The 21,588-nt window shown below is 36.5% G+C and overlaps 1 protein-coding gene across 1 annotated transcript; it reads right to left on the bottom strand.

Moving 5' to 3' along the window:
- Positions 1-904: 904 nt before the first annotated feature.
- On the bottom strand, positions 905-7,737 carry LOC124403086 (myosin regulatory light chain 2B, cardiac muscle isoform-like). The gene is made up of 7 exons (XM_046876673.1): positions 7,670-7,737; positions 6,367-6,453; positions 6,041-6,116; positions 5,132-5,236; positions 4,957-5,035; positions 3,262-3,310; positions 905-1,197 (listed from the first exon to the last, which is right to left on the bottom strand). Exons 1-7 carry the CDS (start codon positions 7,670-7,672, stop codon positions 1,093-1,095), a joined length of 504 nt encoding a protein of 167 aa, XP_046732629.1. The 5' UTR covers positions 7,673-7,737; the 3' UTR covers positions 905-1,092.
- Between the last annotated feature and the right edge of the window lie 13,851 nt (positions 7,738-21,588).

The raw sequence follows: 21,588 nt of genomic DNA, 5'->3' as shown, positions 1-21,588 counted from the left end.
ACCTGTTTAACATAATCCTGAGGATGCTAAAAGCCACTGAAGCAAAGGAAACTCTTCAAGCCAGTCTGAGATGATACATGCCATGACACACTTGTAATAAACTGTAACCATGCAGGCATGAACTTTGTAACCAATGATGTTCATCCATACTATCCTCAACCTACAGGCAGGCAAAAAAAAAAACCATCCCATATACCACGCTCATGAGCTCATGATTTGAGGCAAATGATCATCTTCATTCTATCAACATTATTCAAAAGGAACTTAAATTAGAATTACAAAGCGTTCACTGCCTGCTCCTCAGCAGTCCAGCTTAAATCCTGGCATATGATATGAACTTCAGCTCGCTGTAACCCTTTGAGACAAAGACAGGTAAGCGGTGTATTCTGAGCTGGGGTTTATGTATTGGGTTACTCACTGGAAGGTCATGAGTTCAAATCCTAGCCCAATCAAGCTGCCACAAGTGGACCCTTGAGCCAAGCCCCTTCCCTTTCAACTTGTCAGGTGTATCATGTCACGTATGGAAGTTGCCTTGGATGAAAGCAAGTGGTAAAGGTTAAACTTAATTTGCCAGGTTGTGGCCCATTTGTTTTCTTCCTTGATACTTGACACTTTTTTGGATTTTTTTGGTCTAAAAGAAAACCATGTTAAGTGATCAGTTGTATTTTCTTTTGCTTGTGATACCATGTGCACAATCTACCATGTTTGTGTCAGGAAACTGGAGAAACCCATGGGATATGCTGATTTTACCAGCTTTGGTAAACTGTAAGGTTACCTTATTTTATTCATTCATTCATTTCGTTTTTAAATATGTTGGCTTTTTTTTGTCTTTAACCTAATTGACATATTTTTACAGCAAACTATGATATGTCAAAATGAATTGTTGCACAAAATGGAGGCTGTGTACGTTCCATAAAAAGTCTTTATCCGTCTTCAAGGGTTACACCACAACATACACATTATTTAAATCTTCAAAGCTCAAGTCTTCAAAGGCTCATATTCAGGCACAAAAATGTATTTACTGACAATCCATAATGACTTTGGCACTGATGAATGTATAAATGTGATCACAAATAAAAGTCGCCAGTCTTCTCACTCCTGCTCTTTCTCCTCTCCATGTGTAATCACATAGCAAAGATTCTTATAGTCGAGATTGCCAGAAACGTCCAGAGGAAACATCTGCAACATCTGACTCATCTAGGAGAGGAGTGAACAAAGCAAATCAGATTTTTGAAATCTTTTTAATACACACAATAAAGGAATCTCTTGGTTGTAGTTAGAAAGTTGACTCTCTATATATATTTACATTTTTCCTTTACTTGAACTAGGAGTCCAAAAACTGTTCCAGCACAAAATGCCCCTGTGCACAAAACCAGCTTCATGAAGATATGCTTTCCATGGGTTGGAGTGAAAGATCTCCGGCTATAGAGCTCTGACCCCAACCCTATGTAACACCTTTAAATGAATGTGAATGCTGACTGCACCCCAGGCCTCCTCACTTCACCTACACCAGTACACTCCAAAATCTAGTAGAACATCTTCCCAGAAGTGGAAGTTTTTAGTATACTGTATTATATATTATATTGGTATATTAGTGCAAAGGGGGACTAATAGTGGAGTGAGGGGTGTTCAAAAAGCCCATGCAAAAAGTCTGGTGCTTCAAAAGTGGAAGAACATCACTGGAACACGTTGAGAGATCAGGAAGATCAGGAAGACCTTCAGCAAGCAGGTTTTATTTATAGCAAGCTACTTAAAGCTACTTATCTAAACAACATTTTTTTAGTTGAGACATCTTCAGACATCTTTTCCAGTGGGGAACATATTGAGCATTGATGCTCCCTCGTTTTGGTGCATTGTGGGATTTTCAAGGAGCAAACAGCAAAGTACTTTGAAAGAAATTTTATGATTTAAAAAATCCCTTAATATGGCCGATGGCTGATTCCCTAATCAGTGCCCTGACTACTGAACCTGTGAGCTAAATAAGATGCACCACAAGTCGGTGTAGTGGGTAGAAGACCATGTCTGTGTGAGTTTCCTCAAATATCGATACTGGTATCAAAAAAAGATGCTAGCAAAAAGATTGTACCATTTGTATGTGGTGTACATTGTCGTGTTAATAATCATAACACAGAAATTAGAGCAAGCTAAGCATTTTCATTATGGCAACCGAATCTAATTAATCTTCTTTTAAAAAAAAAAAAGCAATTACTACTTTGTCCAATTTTAGAACCCTGTCTTACTTGTCTCTGAATCTCCCTGTCTGTCTTTTACTTCACTTAGTCTGTCTTTTGCTACCTTCTTTAGTGTACATGTTTGTGTTTTAATATGTGTGTGTGTTTTTCTTGCTCCCGTCAGCTGAAACCAATGTCAGTAGAAACCCAGTGGGATCCGCCCATGGGGAACAAGTGGCACAGTGTTTGATCATGAGCATGAGCACATGTCTCTTGTGTGTACCCACATGGTTGATCAAGAGCGCTGCCCACGAGCCCCAACGGAACCTCCCCCTTCCCCCATCGAGAGCGTGCATTACCCTGCCAACGCAGCATGGCCGCTCATCTGCTGGACACATGGGAGCCAAAGTGTGCCTATGCAATTTTTCTTCGTTCGTTCAGCCCCCACACAACCCCGCCGACCGCCCCCCCTGGCCCTCCCCCACATTATCCTATGTGGTGTTTTGGGGGGTATTTGACAGGAAGATGGATTATTGTAATCACAGGAGCCATCAGTGAGTCAGAACAGGGTGCCATGGGAAGCCAGCCATCAGATTACTGCACACTGCTGCCATGGGAACAGAGGGCTTGTTTGTTTTTATGTGTGTGTGAATGAGTGTGTGTGCGTGTGTGTTACATAGGCATTTATTTTCTAGCCTTTGATATATACGGTGCATGACAGCTGCTTTCACAAAACGAGTCACTCTTGTGTGTATAAGCGTAAAAGTGAGAAAGGAAAGTAATGCACAGATAATTCCAGTTGAAAGGCCCATGTTGTGTTTCTTTTTGCGCTTGTGTGTGCACGTATATTAGTTGTGTTAGTTATTTGTCAAAGATATTTCATTGCCGAGCTTTATTAATCATTATATTTATATATATATATATATATATATATATATATATATATATATATATATAATTATAAGTTAAATCACAAGCTAGGCTAGTTAGCGGATACTAGTTAGGATTGTCAGGACGCTGTTATGGGTCCAGCTAGTGTTTTATTCCTTGAACAAAAACACCCTAAGAAGTATGCATTCGTGTTGCTTACCTCAGCTTCCGTAAATTTGTCGGCTTGAGACATCAGGTAGAACTTGATCCTAAACAAAGCAGGAATGGTTGATAAATTAGTCACCATTATCGCTTTGTATCTCTCCCCCTGGAAATGTTCCATATTTTGAAATGAAAATCCGCCTCTGTGGCTTGGTATAACATTCAACACTGCTCATCAGCATCAGAACACGGTCCATACATGGTGAAACATGGTGGTGGTAGCATCAAGTTCAGCAATACGTCAGGCCTCTTGGTGGCTGAATTGAGGATTTAGTGAGTTTGGGATTGTTTTGGATACTGTAAAGTTTTACTTATGCCCAATATGTTGTAGACACCTTGTCATATTCCATAAAAACATATAATTTATTATAATAATAACATTATTAATTATTTCACAAATATTAATGTGGGAATCAAATTTAGGGGACATAATTGGATCATTATATTGATTATGGGTTATGAAAAATTTTTATTTTAATCTCAAAACATTTCGAGTAAAGCATTATGGTGTGATATTATGATCATGTTTCTCCATATGGTTGATGTTGGGACAAATAGGTTCAAAGAGCCATATATTTCTCTCTAATCACAATAGAGAAACTGTACACATACTCTATATATTTCCAAAAAGATTTTTATTTCATTGTCACAAGTGGAATTGTGTTGAAGAGACATATTTTCATGAAAACACCAGAATACCAATATGGTGGCTCAGTGGTTAAGAATGGAAGGTCTTAAGTTCAAATCCTGGCACTATTGTGCTTCGAGCCAGGCCCTTCTGTACATTATTCACGCTCATCCCTGTATATATGGACCTCATAACCTATTTATCTACTGTTATTTATTGGAAATAAGCCACTTGTGCTCTTCTGGTTAGATGCTAACTGCATCTCATTGGCTCTGTAGATGAACCTTGCGCAATGACAGTAAAGTTGAAACCTATCTAATCTAATCTAATCTAATTTAATCTAATCCCTCAGTTGTGAGTTGCTCTGGATAAAAGTCTGTGCCAAATACGTTAAATGGATAGGATTGATACAGTGATAAATATTGATGTGGATATTCTTTATATTTTTCTTTTGCAAATCAAATTGTGTAGTTTCGATTGTTACATAATCAAGAAGTGTGGGTTTTTGTGGGTTTTTGTGGGGTTTTGTGTTCCTTTTTACATTAAAAATTTGATGGCCAACTGAGCTTCCACAGGTGCCGTGTTCGGTATTAAAGTCATTTATGTAATGGTAAATAGGTCATGTGAAAGTTCACGCTCTGGGTTTCAATCATTTTGCCGTTTCTTTCAATTCGTTATTTATTCATTAAGCCTATTAGTTTTAAATATGATTGTACTGTTGCCGTTATATATGGTGTTTTGCGATCAAAAAAGCTGTTGTATATACTATAGTATTAGTGTTGTGATGGAGAGAAGGGAATTGTTTGACCTCTCTCTTTTCCTCATCACACTTCTCACTGGCAGTTAAACACAAATTCAGGATACTCTACATGCAGAAACCCAGAAGTGTCCTGATTTGAGCAAATTTGCATTAATAAAATTATTAATTTGTTTATGCTAATTGATTGCGCAGTAATTTGGTCTCTCTTTTTAGTGCAGATCATGAAAATAGCATGAAAACAAACAGTATCATCTACTACACATGATTTCAACCCGATAAAAAAGCTTTAATCGCTAATTACTCACTCGTCTCCCTTCAGCACACCGGTTCCTTCTGGGTCGAATATCTTGAAAGCGTTTAGAATGTTCTCCTCTGGGTCAGTACCTGAGAAGTTCTTGTTAGTTAGACTAGATAATCTGGGATGAAGTTTATCATTGTGTCATTTTGATGCATCTGAAGCCAGAGTGTACCGTGCTGTACCTTTGAGCTTCTCGCCAAACATGCTGAGGAACACTGTGAAGTTTATGGGACCTGGGGCTTCCTTTAACATGTCATCAAGCTCATCACTCCCTACGTTCAGCCGACCTGAAAAGCATACACACACACACACACACACACACACACACACACACACACGTCAGCTAAATCCTTCCTGAACTTGCATAAATCTTCTTCTTTTAACATGTATACAGAATTCTTGTTTCATGTATGTTAAGTTTCTTGTGATCCAAATCCCATTTCAGGATCTTGAATATTAAGCTGTTCTATTTTATTATTGTGGTACCATTTAGCCTTTAAAACATTGAAAATCAACTTATTTATTTTATTTTTAATGTTATTTTTATTTAAAATCAAATCAAATACATTTTCAACAATAAATCTAATGTTATTATGAATCCATTTTATTTTATTTAAATTGTCTGTATTTTGTACATTTCCCTTAACAGAGTGTTGTTTTTATTAGCATAGAATTAGCAACTACAGTTAACTAGCATCTATTCTAATGGTGTATTCTACTGATTTACTTGAATCATTTAGTGAATGCTTTGCAATGAAAATGTACATTTATTATACTATAATCCAAAATGTTTCCATAGAAAAGAATGGTCCTGTTAAATGGACACGTTAAAGTGAAAATAAAATAGTTTTCTAGGATAAAATGTATTAATAGCGGTCTGGGACGTGCACAAATGGTGTTTTCGGATTTCTTTTAGAAGTATTATGAACAGTTTTTGTTATTGATCTACTTGAGCACACGTGTTTCAAATATTTCAAATGTCTTTGAACCCCCATACATGTTTGTAAATGGAATACCAGTGGGACACCAAATGGCAGCCCGGTTGCAGTTTCAGCCCTGGAACTGTTACTTGAGAAACAGAAAGTGTTTACCTACAGCGGCGAAAGTGTCTCTGAGATCGTTCTTGTCAATGAATCCGTCTCTGTTCTGGTCCATAATGGTGAACGCCTGCAGGCATTTACAACACGTTAGCTCAGGATACATCATCCACCCTCGATATATCAAAGAAATGTGCTAGGACTAATAGCTTGAGAGTCCATCCATCATGTGCACTGTAAATTACAGTGATTACAGCCTATGTCTGGTCTCAGCCAAGGAATCGTCTGTTAAGCTCAAAGCTTCTGTGAGTTATGGTTTGTATTGTTTTGAAATATCATATATCATACGCGGTGGGATAAATGAGGGAACAGGCTCTTGCCTCTTTGAATTCCTGAATCTGAGACTGCTCGAACATGGTGAACACGTTGGAGCTGGCTGATTCCTTCTTCTTGGCCTTTTTGGGGGACTTAAAGAACATCAGTAGAGATCAATAAACAGCATCATAATGCCCCAAATTACACATATACGGAATAATTTTCCTATTAACATAATTTAAATAATATCACATGCTAATTTATAGACTCATGCTAGTGTGATGACATTTCTCCACCAGAATATATCTGTATATATATATTGCTAGAATATATAGGTTTCAATTATAGCAGGATATTACAACCTATAGCTAATCAAATATTCAGATTCCTAAGAGAAACTAGGAGTTCCATTTTGTCACGCAAAGCACATATCAGGCCTCATTTATCGACCTCAGTATTGACTAGTTTATCCATACATTCTATAAAGAAATATTTATGCTAGTAAATTTGGTATTGGGTTTCTGATATTGTGTATATAGATTATATGGTCATGTTTAAGTAGCTTCACAACTGTAATATTTTAATAAAAATGTAATTCAACATAAAATAAAAGAATTCAAAATTCAAAACAAATCCCAATATAACGCTAGCTGTTTGAGTAGTACAAAAAATATGGGCGCTGAGGTGCTCTGCAGTGGTTCAGAGGCTTTACTTAATTTAGCCCACACCTCAAACAGCAGTTCTATGCTGTTTCACAATATTAAACCTTTTGTCGACCTTGCAGATCTTTTTTCTTCACTTCAGTTTGGCAAAATGGAATAAATTTAAACACAGCTTTACTGAAATATACTATTGCTTATTATATCATTTAATAGCAATAATGAGTAATGCCCTACCCAGAAATCATAAAAAATGCTAGGTATTTAAACAATGTGCCTGGATGTCATTCTCTTCAGTGCGTCTAAAAACGTGCTCGTTGCCAATTATCGCAAACTTCATCATATCCTGTCAAATAAACCTGATCTAAAAAAAAAAAAAACACACAAAAGATTTTAAACAGGCAAGTGTCATTCAGAACAATTTCATTGGAAATCATGTGAATGAAGTTATAAGAAAGGGTAAAACTACCACCAATCAACAAACCCCTACCCTTACCACTTACACACCATTTTTTATGAATTTCCAAGCATAAACCACCCCGAACAAACGTCTTGGCATCATCCTAAAAGCATTCAATGTATCATACATGCAGTTAACCTTGGCTCGGTTTTCGCCCACAATTTTCTGCACATAAAAAAATCTATTAATTCCCTGCTCTTCTATCAGTATTAAATCATTAACAAAACCACGACTCGAATAATATCCTACCATCGTGATGGTGGCTGAGATCCTGCAGGCACACAGCTAAAGTCTGGGGGAGACAATGAAGTCCCGGCGCTACTGTTTTATATACGAAATGCCCAGTGGCCAGGCATACCTGCTCTAATTTTAGACAATAGCGGTTAGCTTGGAAATATGCAGTAACTAACTGCCCTTGTGGGGTATGTGGACCATGTGCAATACTTTGGCCTCTTTAAAAAGAGAGCAGTGTCCATGATCAAGTCCATACTGTGCCATTACTACAGGTGCTACTACAGTTCAATGGCAGAGAGTGGGGTCAGGACAACTTCAATTCTCTGTAGCATCCATGTGCCAGTGGGCATAGTACCAGTTTAACAAGAACACAAAGCACCATCGTTGCAAAATAGTCATTGCTAGCTACTACTTTAATACAATTCAATTCTTTTTTTTTATTTGTATAGCACTTTTAACAATGGACATTATCCCAAAGCAGTTGTACAGAGATTGTAAGAGGTTATAAGGTTTTTGTTTATCTCTAATGAGCGAGTCAGTGGCAAGAAGAAAAAATGCTATAATGCTATGAGGAAGAACCTTAAGAGGAACCAGATTCAAAAATGTCTATTCATTACAGTTCCATCGTTGTTGTGGTGAACTGTTCAGTGATGGGTCCATAAATGCAGAACTGTTCATGTGAAAACTGCCATTATAGCAAACAGTTGATATTAATTACAGTCCAAATCTATTCTCAGGCTGTTGTTCTTAACTTGCTCAGTAATTTTATGGATCTTTAGGATGTTAATGTGAAACCTTTGCATGACAATTCAAAAATCAACAACGATTTAACTAAGAATGAAAGCTAGCAATGCAGATTAGGTGTGTTTTTAATGGAGATGGAGGCGAGGGACAACCCAAAAATCATACCGTTTCTGACAGTCAAATTGAAGTGATCGTCTCATTAATATCAGAAGTTTCAACTTTCACCTGTTTTTCCAAATGGCATTGTATTGTATTGTATTGTATTGTATTGTATTGTATGTAAATAGTGGTTATTTTAAAATTTCCTAAAAGATTGAAACAAAAAAACAGTTAAAAATATATGCAGATTTCATCCTAACCAGCTTTCATGAGCTGTTATTCATTGTCTGGAGCATTAGCACAGTTCATTTGAATGATCTGCTCAATAAAGCGGATCACGAGTCACAGGGTTTTGTCAGTTGTCATGACCTGACTTTGTCTGCTCTCAGGAGCCAAGAGTTATTCTAATCACTACCGCATGGGATAATACATCATATTGACACACACTATATGGTGCCATGTTTATAACATATTCGCAAACAGATTGTATATGAGTGCAGGCAGCATCCAAAAGGGCTAAAAGTAACAGAGTTCAGTTTGTGGAGCTTCTTATGTTTCTGTGTGCATCAAAAATGTATCTCTGAAGGTTTTTCTTTAGTGATAAGGACGAGCCCTTTTTTTTTAAATCCAAAAAGCAGTGAGGGAAATAAAGGATTAAAAAGAAAAAAAACTGCTTGTTTTGTTTCTCCTCAAAAGGCATTCAGTGTATTTACTGTAAATACTGTATACATTCTTTTCAGACTGATATTTTACATCAAACCTTCTGACAAAAGAGGTGAACTTGTTTGTTGCTCAAGCAAGAAAATTTAATAAAGAATCAGGACTGGGGCTACAGTTATGTGAAAAAGATATTAACATACATCATTCTACAACGAGGAAGACTGTTTACAGTTGGTAAACATTTTAGAAAGTTGCTAATCTTCCCAGGAGGGAACTTTTCAGCAAATTTACAGCAAGGTCAGACTATGCAATACATCAATTCTCAGAGAAACTGCAAAAAAACAAACAAAAAAAAACAAGTTACAACTCAGACTGTATTCACAACAAAAATGTGGTCTAATTAAACCGAATAAACGCTTTTAATCCACACTCATTGAAACATTTTGAATCTAGGTTGAAAAGAGTGAATATGGGATTCAAAATATTACAAAAACAAATTTGTTTGTATGTTTCTTTTTCATTTTAATTTAGTTTTCAGAAAATGTTCATGTTGCAAACATAATTTAGATTTTTTTTGGAGCTTTTCGTTTAGTTTTGTATCTTTATAGTTTCTAAAATCTAATGTATGATAAAAGCCTTGATATTTTTAAATATATTTTTGAAGTTGTAACAAGAAATGATCAAAAGATAAGATGATTTAAAAATCATTACATTTTGAATAGAGTTTTTTTTTTTACATTTATTACAGCTAATACATACTATTAAACAAAATAAATAAATAAATAAATAAATATATATATATATATATATATATATATATATATATATATATATATATATATATATATATATATATATATACACACACACACACAAAATATATATATATAGGGATATACAGTAGATTTTTTTAAATTACAATAATCTTGATTAACACTGACATAAGCATTAAACAAAAGGAAGTCTGACCAGGCTTTCACTGAGCCATGTCTGGCATAAAAAACATCGATTTGACCTGTAAATACCTACAACTTTGCACCAGTGAAGCATCTGAACATATTCTGAAGAACACCAAAGTACCGACTGGTGTACTTCAAAAGAAAAGCAAACAATGGACTCTTCGAAATCGTCTGCCGTAAATTCTGATCTTTAAAGCCATTCGTCAAATGTTGCTTGTCTCTCAACATCAATCGAATTTCAGTCTCCCTCACCTCAGCTTTCTGATTAAACTCTTTCCACGTACCAAAGACAAAAATAGCCTAAAAGTTCCAGCGCTGATCCACATGCAGCCATAGAGGGTTCAATGGATGGAGAAAATGACCCTATGATTCTTTGTTGTGAATTTAATTTACAATAGACTATCGTAGTTATTATTATTACTAATGTCATCACTATTATTATGATCTCACATCCAAACCAGGAGAGTAATGAACGATTAATGTGATCCGTGCAAAGTTTATTCTTAGGATTTGGACAGAAACAGACAGACAGATCATCATTTGTGGCTCCTGGCAAAGAAACAGTGGTGTCTATTGGGAAAACACAACCTGGACAGGTGGAGGAGTAATCCCACAGTGCGGTCAGGGGATAAATATAGACTTGGGCATTATTGGCATTATTTATGAGGTGACTTGTAAAGGGGCTGGCAACAGTCAGGCTTGGAACATTTTTGTGTGTGTGTGTATGTGCGAGTGAAATTCTCCAAGACACATTTACTTTTTTCTGAGGTCATGTGATCTTCATGATCTGATATATATATATATATATATATATATATATATATATATATATATATATATATATATATATATATACTGTCAATGAGAGTGTAAATGTCCTCTAAAGAGACTTGATCAAGTAGCACAGGACAAAAGCCTAAAGGACGAATACTTTGACTGTGTGTGTTCCAACACATGTGCAACAGGTGTGTTTTGGGGGTCGCTCATGTTTATTATTAGACTATATTTTGCGAGAAGCTGTTGTTGATGCCTCAGTAATTTTGCTCTTCTTTATCTCCAGGCAGGTGCCTCTATCTTTCATAAACCTTTTTTAGTTTATGAGGACATTGAGGTCTAGGCTCTTTAACAGGGTTGTTATTTACAACAAGGAAGTAAATCTTTTTTTTTCATATGGAATTTTTAATGCAGTGGATGAAACCAGTGTAACACAAACTGCCCAGTTTGTGTCCAGGTTGTGTCTTGATGTACACCCTTGAGGCAGAACATTATGAGCGGTGAAGTGAATAAAATTAATTATCTCTTTATCATGGTACCTGTTAGTAGGTGGGATATTTTAGGTAGTAAGTGAACATTTTATCCTTAAAGTTGACGTGTTAGAAGCAGGAAAAATAGGCAACTGTAAGGATTTGAGTGTTTGACGAGGGCCAAATTGTGACGGCTAGACGGCTGGGTCAGAGCATCTCCAAAAGTGCACCTCTTGTGGGCTGTTCCCGGTCTGATCATTCATTTTCTAGGAGAGCTGGTGACATCTGACTAGCTTGCCGAGCATAACTCAAGGTTGTGAAATGTTTGATTGTATTCAAATACAATACAATTTTGGTACACAGACTATAAAAATAAAGACAGTAAAGAGCACATGATCTGTTTCCTGACTGGTTTGTGAATAATATAATAGCAAGAACACCTGATGTCAAATTTACAATACAGCAACATGTTGCCTTGTTGCAATAAAAACATAAATGTAGCATGACCCTGACAGTTCCTCAACCTCAGCTACATCACTTGAGTTCATAAAGTGTATGAACCTATATATATATATATATATATATATATATATATATATATATATATATATATATATATATATATATTAATCATGTCACCATGAACTTGCAGTTTCTTTGATTGGCAAGCTGTCATTATTGTACTCATATCTCAGGCAAAAACAGGCTTACAGCATACCAAAAGCTTTTTCAGCATTTTCCCATGAATATGGAAGATATCATGTTTGATCCAAAGATGGAAAATGCTGAAAAAGCTTTTTGGTATGCAGTAAGCCTGTTTTATATATATATATATATATATATATATATATATATATATATATATATATATATATATATATATAGCGAATCCATGTGTTGCATGGCATGCTGGTATACATGATTCCACAGTGCTTATGTCGGTTTCATACCATCAGAAATAACCCCGATCCAGAACGTCACTTACGGCCCCTGGATTTAGAATCAGAGTCCTTTAAAGTGTGAACAAAAAGTGCACAAAAATTCCATGTAATAAAGCACTCAGGGGTCTACCATTAAAGAAAAAATACAAACCCAGGGTAGTTTTATGTGGAAGATTTAATGGAAAAGTATTAGCTAACAATACATCACAGCTCATGTTAACTGTGTGTGTAAAGTTGCAAAACATCAGCAAATCTTTCCAATCATTTCCAATGTATCTTCACACTTGGTTTTCACTCATGAAGTAACTTGACTAAAAAACTTTTTGTCCACGATACGTCACTTTGTAAGATTTTACCATAGAAACAATAATGTTATTGATGTAGCCAAATTTACTGACCAATCAGATCTGAGAATCTGACAGCACTGTAGTGTAGGTTGAATTATTTCTCAGTTAGACATGGAATAATTTCATGGTTACTGGTTGCTGACATAACACATAATCCCCTTACCGGGATTAATATGAATATGAGAGATATCATGTTTGATCCAAAGACAAAAAAATGCTGAAAAAGCTTTTTGGTGTGCCATAAGCATGTTTGTGCCTGAGATATTAACACAATCTTGAAAACTTGCCAATCAAAGAAACTGCTAGTTCATGGTGACATGACTTGAAATAATTGAGATGTGAACTTCAGAAAAGTCTGCATTATTTTATAATCACATTTTGACTAATTCATCAACCTACTGTTGTCCTACAGTAACACCAGTAGGACTTACCCCTTCCTATGTAAAGAGAAGGATACAGCAGAACTTTGGGTTTTTTGTCTGCCCAGGTCTTGGTGTGCAAAATACATCCAGGTAATTACTAATAAACCATTTTCCAGTAATCAAGCAATGTATAAAATCAGTGTAATAATATTCATCTACCACTGAGTGGCGCCTCAACTGCATACATCACCATGAAGAGCATTTCTGAACTTTATGTGTCACATCAACACACATGCACATAATGCAGATTTACCTCAGTTTATTAAAAGCACATCAGTTTATCTCTTTATCTCATATAGGCACACAGGAACTATTGGAAGCAGGTAGAAAACCCAGTGCACTCTGCATGCCCTCATTTCTTTGATTCCTCGATTGTTCTGAGAGGTCCGGCATCGCTCATAATTAAACTTTAATCCCGTGTATCAGCAGCTATTTAAAATTAGGCCTGGCCTCCTGAGAGGCGACGGTGGATTAAAACCAGCAAGATAAGACAGGACAAGGAGGAGGTGGAGGAAGATGAGGAGGATAGAAGGAAGCGAGGGGTGTCTGGGATGGAGGATGGGGTGTCCATTGGGGAGACAGAAATGGCAGGAGCTTGGGGAAGTGGGGGATACACAGAGCACCTGTGGGCTGAAAGAACAAATCACTGGCAGGAGATGTAAGTGTCTTAAGGGGTCCGGCGGGAGAGAGAGAGGAAGAGAGAGAGAGAGAGCGAGAGAGAGAGAGAGAGAGAGAGAGAGAGAGAGAGAGAGAGAGAGAGAGATGGAAAGACCGCACCCCTGAGAGATATAGAAGCCAAACCTTAACAGCTATTTGGAAAGACAGCACAAACATCTTGTGTGGCGAAGAAGCTAATAGTGGCTAATATGCATGTTATATTACAAGTATCTCTATCCTGTATACTTTTTTTACAAAATTTTTCCGAAGGTCACTTTTTTGGTTTTAGGTTTCATCAGGGATTCATTGTAATCTATATCATGCTACATGTAGCTATGGTAGGCAGCTGCTGTAGCTATGAGAGTCCAGCTAGTTTGTGGGGTCATGCTAGTTAACATTTCAGAAATTAGCAACCACATTGGTTCCTTGGTGAAAGAGGCACATATTTGCTTCCAGGGACTAAATTCATTGTGCTAACATTGTGGCACTTTGGTTTTTGAGTAAATTTAAGAGATTTCACTTTTTTGTCTCCACTCAAATGAACAATCTGAAGCCGTGTTTCAAATTTTACCTCAGAAATTTAGCTACATGAGGGATTCCATGTTTACTTCTGTAAAGCACCCTTTATTTTATCCACATTGTTGCCAAAGATTGACTTAATTTCACCTTAATTTGACCTCAATCACCTCAATTTCACGTATTTTCACTTCCTGCTACTCTTAATGTTGATCTTAACAATATAGAGACTCACAACTGACTAGCATAGAGAGCAAATTGTTTGCTCTGTTTCAATTTAACCTTTGAAGAAGAGGTGAAATATTATATCGGACACGCTAATTTGTTAACTGACATATCTACAGCTATGAAAAAAAGAAAAACACATTATCTAGTTTAATTAGCCGTTGCTAATGGCTGTCAATGAGCATTAACTCGCTCACCCAAGCAGTAAATTAGTTAAAGTGAGGTGATTTTTTATTTTTATTTTTTTGGATCATCTGCTTAAGATTTACATAGAATAGTCTTTCCATGAAGACTTCTTGGAAATTCAGTAGTACATTTTTTGCGTCATAGTTTGAATAGTGTGCATTGTGTCTTCTAAATATATATATGTGTTTGTTTGCTTTGCTGGTTTTCTGTTAGTCTATAGCTTCACTGATTGTCTGGCTACAACCGCATAGCATAAATACCTCATGAAATAATATTGCCTTTGCAACCGGAGCAAAGTATTTACCCACATAATTGTAAAAATGCCTGTAGGAACTGTGCACCATTATCTTTTATCCTATTGTTTTTATTAGCAAGTGAATGATGGGAATTTTCTTCAGGGTTTTTGAGCTAGATTACTTCCTTCCTCCTTAATTAGAAACGATTTGTTTAGTATTTTTGCTTTGTCCAAAGCTAAGGTCATCATTACTAGGCTGAAAAATGAACTTGTTCTGACCAGCTATCAGGTTTAAAACCACAGGCTAGGCTGGTCAAACTGGTAGACCATCTTTACTGGAAGGAAAGTAAATTTTAACCTTTCAGAGTGTGACTTAATTGCTACATAAATGTTTAATTGCCTTAGCACCTAGTTGCATTCGTGACAACTGTTTCCATCAACCAGTTTGACTAGCTCGGCTTGCGGTTTTTGTACTGGTAGCTGATCAGACCGAGCCTTGATTTCAATTATTTAGTGTTGATAATAAGAGTCCTGGAGGCATTATCTTAGCCTGGACTTGAACAAATGATTTGAAAGTAATCTGCATTCTTATGTACAGGTTCTCGGTTCTTAACCTGTTCAAACCAGATCGTTCTCGCATGGCATTTGCTTGGTATCCTGAACTTTCCATGCATTTATTGTTGATGCATACATCTAATCGCAATAGAACGTTAGCCACATCATATATTTTTTGTAAACATGGCAGAACAAGTGCCGAGCTCATTCCATGACCTCTCTCCTGGTTTCTCTGAGTCACTCGGCCGTCCTGAACAAGCATCTCACGTGGTCATCATGTGACATTTATTCAGTTCATTGGTAACTAGATGAAATAGGCTAATGCACAAACTAGCGTAATAGTTAACTGACTAACACATGCACTTTAATAAAGTATCAAGAGCAATGATTACCCAAATCCAATCAGTGTTGGTTCAGCAGTGTTTTTTTTTTCACACGTTCGACATAATCTGTTGTTCGTATGAATAAGCATGAGGTTGTTTTCTAAAAACATCGTGGGAGTTTAGTGGTTAAGGATCTAGGTTAGTGTTCAGATGGTCAGGGTTTTAAACCTTGGTATTGCCAAGCTGCCACTCTTGGGCCCTTGAGCAAGGCCCTTAACTCTCTGTGCTCCAGGAGCGATGTATCGTGTCCGATCCCAGATTATGAACAAGCTGGGATATGCGAAGGAAAGAATTTCACTGTGCTGCAGTGTATATGTAACAAATAAAGGCATTAAGAAAGAAGGAAGGAAAGGTGCAGAAAGAGATGCCAGCCGTAAGGAAAGGTATCTTAGGTCCATGCGTGTTATAAAATGTGCTCGTAAATGATCGGTGTCTTTCTGGCTGTCCATGGAAAATTGTGAGAACATGAAAGTTTTGTCAGCTTGTAGCATTAAAACGAGTTTTATCAATGCGAAGTGAGACAGAGGAAGAGCGAGCTCAGCATCAAGGTCTCTTTGCAACTGACTTTGAAAAATCAATAGCAATATATCTTTTTTTTTTTCTTCTTCTTCTACTGCACCTTGAAAACTCTTTCAGCAAACCCCCGGCTGCTGCGTGCGCGGCTCTAATCAAAGCAACAGTGTCGGGATTCGGTGAATAAAGCTCAAAGACTGAAAGTTTTGACACGGCGCTTCAGTGTAAGTCAAACTAACTCGCACCGTTTTGTTCAAGCTGTAGACACTGAGAGAAATCAGCAAAGATAGTGTGGGGTGACGTGCCAAACGGACACTGTCGGGCCCTTGAGCAAGGCCCCTAACCCTGTCTGCTGTATCATGGCTCACACACACACACACACACACAAAGGAGATTAAGCATCAATGCCTACTATGAATTGGAACTTGAAGTTGATTTTATTGTATTACATTTTACATTTATTGTTTTGAAAGGTCGAGGAAACAAGTTAGCTCTTTCCAGCCAGCTGTGTGTTTTGTCTCACAGCCCCAAAACACAAACGGACACAGACACACACCCACACCCAGAACCACACACACACACGCACACACACACACATGCGAACGCAACCATTTCCTTGTCACACGCAGTCATCCATGAACGGACGTGCCCTTCAGTGAGCAAACACTCTCCTGATCAATAGATAATTTCTCTTTCGTGATGTGGAGCTATTTTCCTTCTCAGGCACGCCACTGAGCCAGCACTTTGTCAAAACAGTGTTTGCAAAGGAGGCCTGGCATGAGTGTGAGCTTTTATCATTCCTGCCCAGGAGAGAAAGAGAGAGAGAGAAAGAGGGGAGAATCTGTCATATGTCATGTACCTGCCCGAGATAACAAGAAGATTCCAGTCGAAAGCTCACTTCTCACAAAGTGCAAGATCAACTTTTAAACTAATACTTCAACCCCCCCTAAATTTGCTGATGCTGCAAAATAAAAAAAACGGAAAGCCTGCTCGGAATTACTGCTGACTGGTTTGCTGTTTTTATTCTTTTTCTCGTATCTCAAGGTCAACATTTGTCATGGCATATGATCTGATTGTCACATCTCTGATCTTTCATCAGGTCTGCCATTGAAGAACCGGTTCTATTTTATCAGTGACAAAAGGTTGAAGGTGTGGTGACGCACAAACAACACACGCACATTTTACGGGATGATTACTTGTCTCCAGGGCATTTTTGTATTTGCATAAAGAACGTGTGAATTTTTCACACCTCGCTAAAAGTCCAGACTACGACTAGAACCCTGTTGAAACTGTGTAAAACCTGCTGGGTTTTCATTCGTTCGGCTGATCGTAGCCTACACACTCTTTACTCTCCCTTTATCTTTTATTCGTATCGATCTTGCCTTTTTTTCTTTTCCTTCCCCTCAGGAAGCACTGGACGTCTCAATTCTTTCTAACCAATGTCCAAAGGAAAGCAAGAAAAAGAAATGAGAGATGTGAGAAAGTCGTGATTAGTGAAGGCTCCTGCACCCTAGTCACCCCTGACCTTGCCCTTGACCCCGAGCATGACCATGGGGTTAGAGGTTGTGTGAACGCGTCGCAGACAGGGTTCTCTCCCGGCTGGGTGATGAGTGGTATACTAGCCTGAAAACATGGTCTGTTTGACTTGATTAGACATGTATTTCTTTCCATGTGCTGAACTTTATCCAGGCTACGTTTCATGCGGCGTGTAGCCCAGAGCTGTTTCGCAAGGCTTGCGTGTACAACTTCCGTTCAGGTGAATTTACACTAAAAGGTCAGAATAATTATACCAGTAATGCGACACATAAAGGCGCCGCAGCCTGAACCAGACTGAGCAATTATAATTATCGGGAATAAAATTGACCTCAAATATTTCTCAAGGATGTGTCCTCAATCCTTGATTAATTGAAGTTAATTCATGATTATATTATACTACTTTTGTAGTAAGAGGCAGTATAAAGAAAGTATTGTAGGATATATATATATATATGTATATATATATATATATATATATATATATATATATATATATATATATATATATATATATATATAAAACTGGCATGAGGAGGACAGAATTTACTCATTTATCTCACAATTTGTTGTTATTAGGAGTGAGCTTTTTGTTTAAATTCTTAAATTTTATTTATTTATTTTCCCTAAGAGCTAATTATCACCTAATGCTTAACAGGTTGTGCTCTAAACCTAAGCTTTAGTCAAAAAGCAATCAGAGAAAGAAATGCTGTTTTTGTTTTCTATCCAGTCCCGAGTTTGTATATGATCCACTGTGTATAAAGTCCTGGTTATTACCAGCAGATTTTATTAATAATAATAATAATAATAATAATAATAATAATAATAATAATAATAATAATAACAATTATATTAATGATGATAATAATAATGCTTTAAAATGCTAACTTGAGAATTATTTATAATATATTTATGTTGCAAATATATATTTTAAATATTATTATTGTATATACTGTATGTTTATATGTTATATGTTTTATATATATATATATATATATATATATATATATATATATATATATATATATATATATATACAATTATAATTGGAAATTTCTTTCTTTCTTTCTTTCTTTCTTTCTTTCTTTCTTTCTTTCTTTCTTTCTTCTTTCTTTCTTTCAAACCTAGAACCATATGTAAAGATGCTTTTTTCTTTGTATTGACTGGTTAAAGGAGTCAGTCTGTAATGGTAAAGGGGTCAAAATAAACCTGATTTCGACAATAAAATTATTTAATTTTTTCGTGTCCCATTTAATTCTATTTTCTGCCATTCTTTCATTCTAGAATTTTTTTTCTTGCTTGCTTTTTTTCTTATTTACTTATTTTCCTCTTTAAAAGACCACAAAAGACCTACAACCATGTAACCCAATCCAATAAAAGACTAGGACACGACCATCTGCTATTTATCATATCCTGGTTATTACAGTTTTTCTCAGCTGCTTTGGAGCATTTCTCAATCATCCTTAATATTTGCAAAACAATACGTGCATTTCTCAAAACAATGTGTACAAACAGCACAATATATTGGATTTCTTGCAAAAGCCTGAACTTTTCCAAAATTCTTAGTTCATCTCTCAAAAGTAAATATTTGTGTCAATAAACAAATTATTCCCATCAGAATAAAAAGTCCATTTGTCATTGTGTAAAATGTTTAGTCGTGTTGTCAGTGTGACGCTCCACAGTTTCTGGATTTCTTGATATAACTATGGTTTGGATTATAGTGATTGAAAATGCACAAAATTTGAATTCCTTCTGTAAGGCTTCTATGAACCTCAGCAGCACAAATTCATTTATTTGATTGTATATTTGATTTAAATTGATTGCAAAAGACTGGACAGGATTTACACTTTTACTGTACTGTACAAGAGATTTTTTGTTTCTTGGTTGTTCATCCATTTTCAGAAATTGTAATTCTTTGTTTTGCTCTGTCTGTATTCACTCTCCAATTGAAGGTTCACAAGATTGACCTTTGACCTGTTGTAGAGAACTGGTTGATCATTGGTTGATCTTATTCCGTTTACTTGCCTACATTGGTGACATTCAAGATTCATCTGCACAATTCACCAATTCAACACATTTACAAAAAAAAAAAAGGTTTAATAGTAATTTAAGCTCGACAGATGATGACAACTGCTTTAACCGTTTTGCATTTAACGACTTACAGTATATAATGAACTGATGCTGAGATGTTTTGGGGGTTAAAACTGTTCAGGTGAAACCAATATAATATATTTTGAACACCATGAACATAAACAACTGATAATGTAGGAAATAGTAAACACTTGTACATAATCAAATAAATGAATGTATTAAAGCGATCTCTATTTGATAAAAGAAACGAGAAATGTTCTTATAATGAGCACAAGTGACTGAATGATGTGGAGGTTGAAAAAGTAGTTTTGAGAATTTCATCTCTGATCTGAGAAACACTCCAAAGCGACTGAGAAAAACTGTGGGAATAAAACTCTTCTTTTGAAAAACATTAAAAAAAATTTAATGTTACTGTTTATTAGTAGTTACTGTAACACTAACTTTAACTGTACTCCAATTTTCCTACTGCTATTGAAACATTGTCCTATGAATAAAGTCTTATCAAAATCGATTAAATATATTATTATATACACATTGTTAACATACACATAATATACACATTTCTTTTGGAAAAAGAATTCAATACATGTTTTGCAGCACTTTGGCCTGCATTTTAAACCTCGTAAACTCCAGGGAGCCATTTCACATTCCTTAGCCTTGTAGCTACATGTCGTTCCTATCAGTTACACTGTACTATTAGATATGAGGAATACTATGAACGTGAGCAATAAGCTCAAAACCTATTGACGGTGTCATGTGATCAAAAAGCATAAGTCGGTTTATTGAATGGGAATCATTCAGAATCAGAAATGTGTGTGTGTTGGGTGTGTAGGAAGAAAAGAAATACTCTGTCAGATTTATAGACATAATATTTATAGATAATGGTTGGGGGATGGGGAGCGTCTGGCTCGATGGGCCGCTTGCCACCAAAACAACAGCCATAAATGTCAACGACCCGGTCAGACAAGACAGATCTGTTTCTTTTATTCTTCCATTCCTGTTATGCACTGGGATTTGAACTCACGACCTTCCTGTTGGAGCACAACCTGAACCACTAAGCCAGCGTGAAGGAGGCTGGTTTTGCATAAGGGTGTGTGTGTCTGTGTGTCTGTGTCAATTCAGCCGTCATGCTAACATACCTACTTGCTTACTTGAGTCTGGATCTTAAGCACAGATAGTTGCTGGTGTGTGTGTGTGTGTGTGTGTGTGTGTGTGTGTGTGTGTGTGTGTGTGTGTGAGCCTGAATACAACATTGTCATGCTTACATAATTAAGTTTGTGGATAGATAGATAGATAGATAGATAGATAGATAGATAGATAGATAGATAGATAGATAGATAGATAGATAGATAGATAGATAGATAGATAGAGTGTGTGTGTGTGTAAGTTGTCATGCTTACGTTCTTGCTTACATGTGTGCTTGTGTGTAAACTGCCATGCTTATCAATTTACTTGCTTACTTGTATATGGTTGTGTGTGTGTGTGTGTGTGTGTGTGTGTGTGTGTGTGTGTGTAACAACACTGTGCACAATACTGTCATGCTGATGTGCTTACTTGTGTTTGGATCTTGAACACAGATAGTCAGTAAGGCCCGTGTGTGTGTGTGTGTGTGTGTGTGTGTGTG

The sequence above is a fragment of the Silurus meridionalis genome, chromosome 20 (assembly GCF_014805685.1).
Source record: "Silurus meridionalis isolate SWU-2019-XX chromosome 20, ASM1480568v1, whole genome shotgun sequence".
Taxonomy (NCBI): Eukaryota; Metazoa; Chordata; class Actinopteri; order Siluriformes; family Siluridae; genus Silurus; species Silurus meridionalis.
Note: the sequence above shows the minus strand (reverse complement) of the source record. Positions and strands in the feature narration are given on the sequence as shown.

Excerpts from the sequence above, each read along its gene's own strand:
- LOC124403086 (XM_046876673.1), bottom strand. Across the intron at positions 6,117-6,366 it reads AGATTCAGGAATTCAAAGAG|GCGTTCACCATTATGGACCA; the intron begins GCAAGAGCCTGT and ends AAATGCCTGCAG. Across the intron at positions 3,311-4,956 it reads GGTGTGCTGAAGGGAGACGA|GATCAAGTTCTACCTGATGT; the intron begins GTGAGTAATTAG and ends TGCTTTGTTTAG.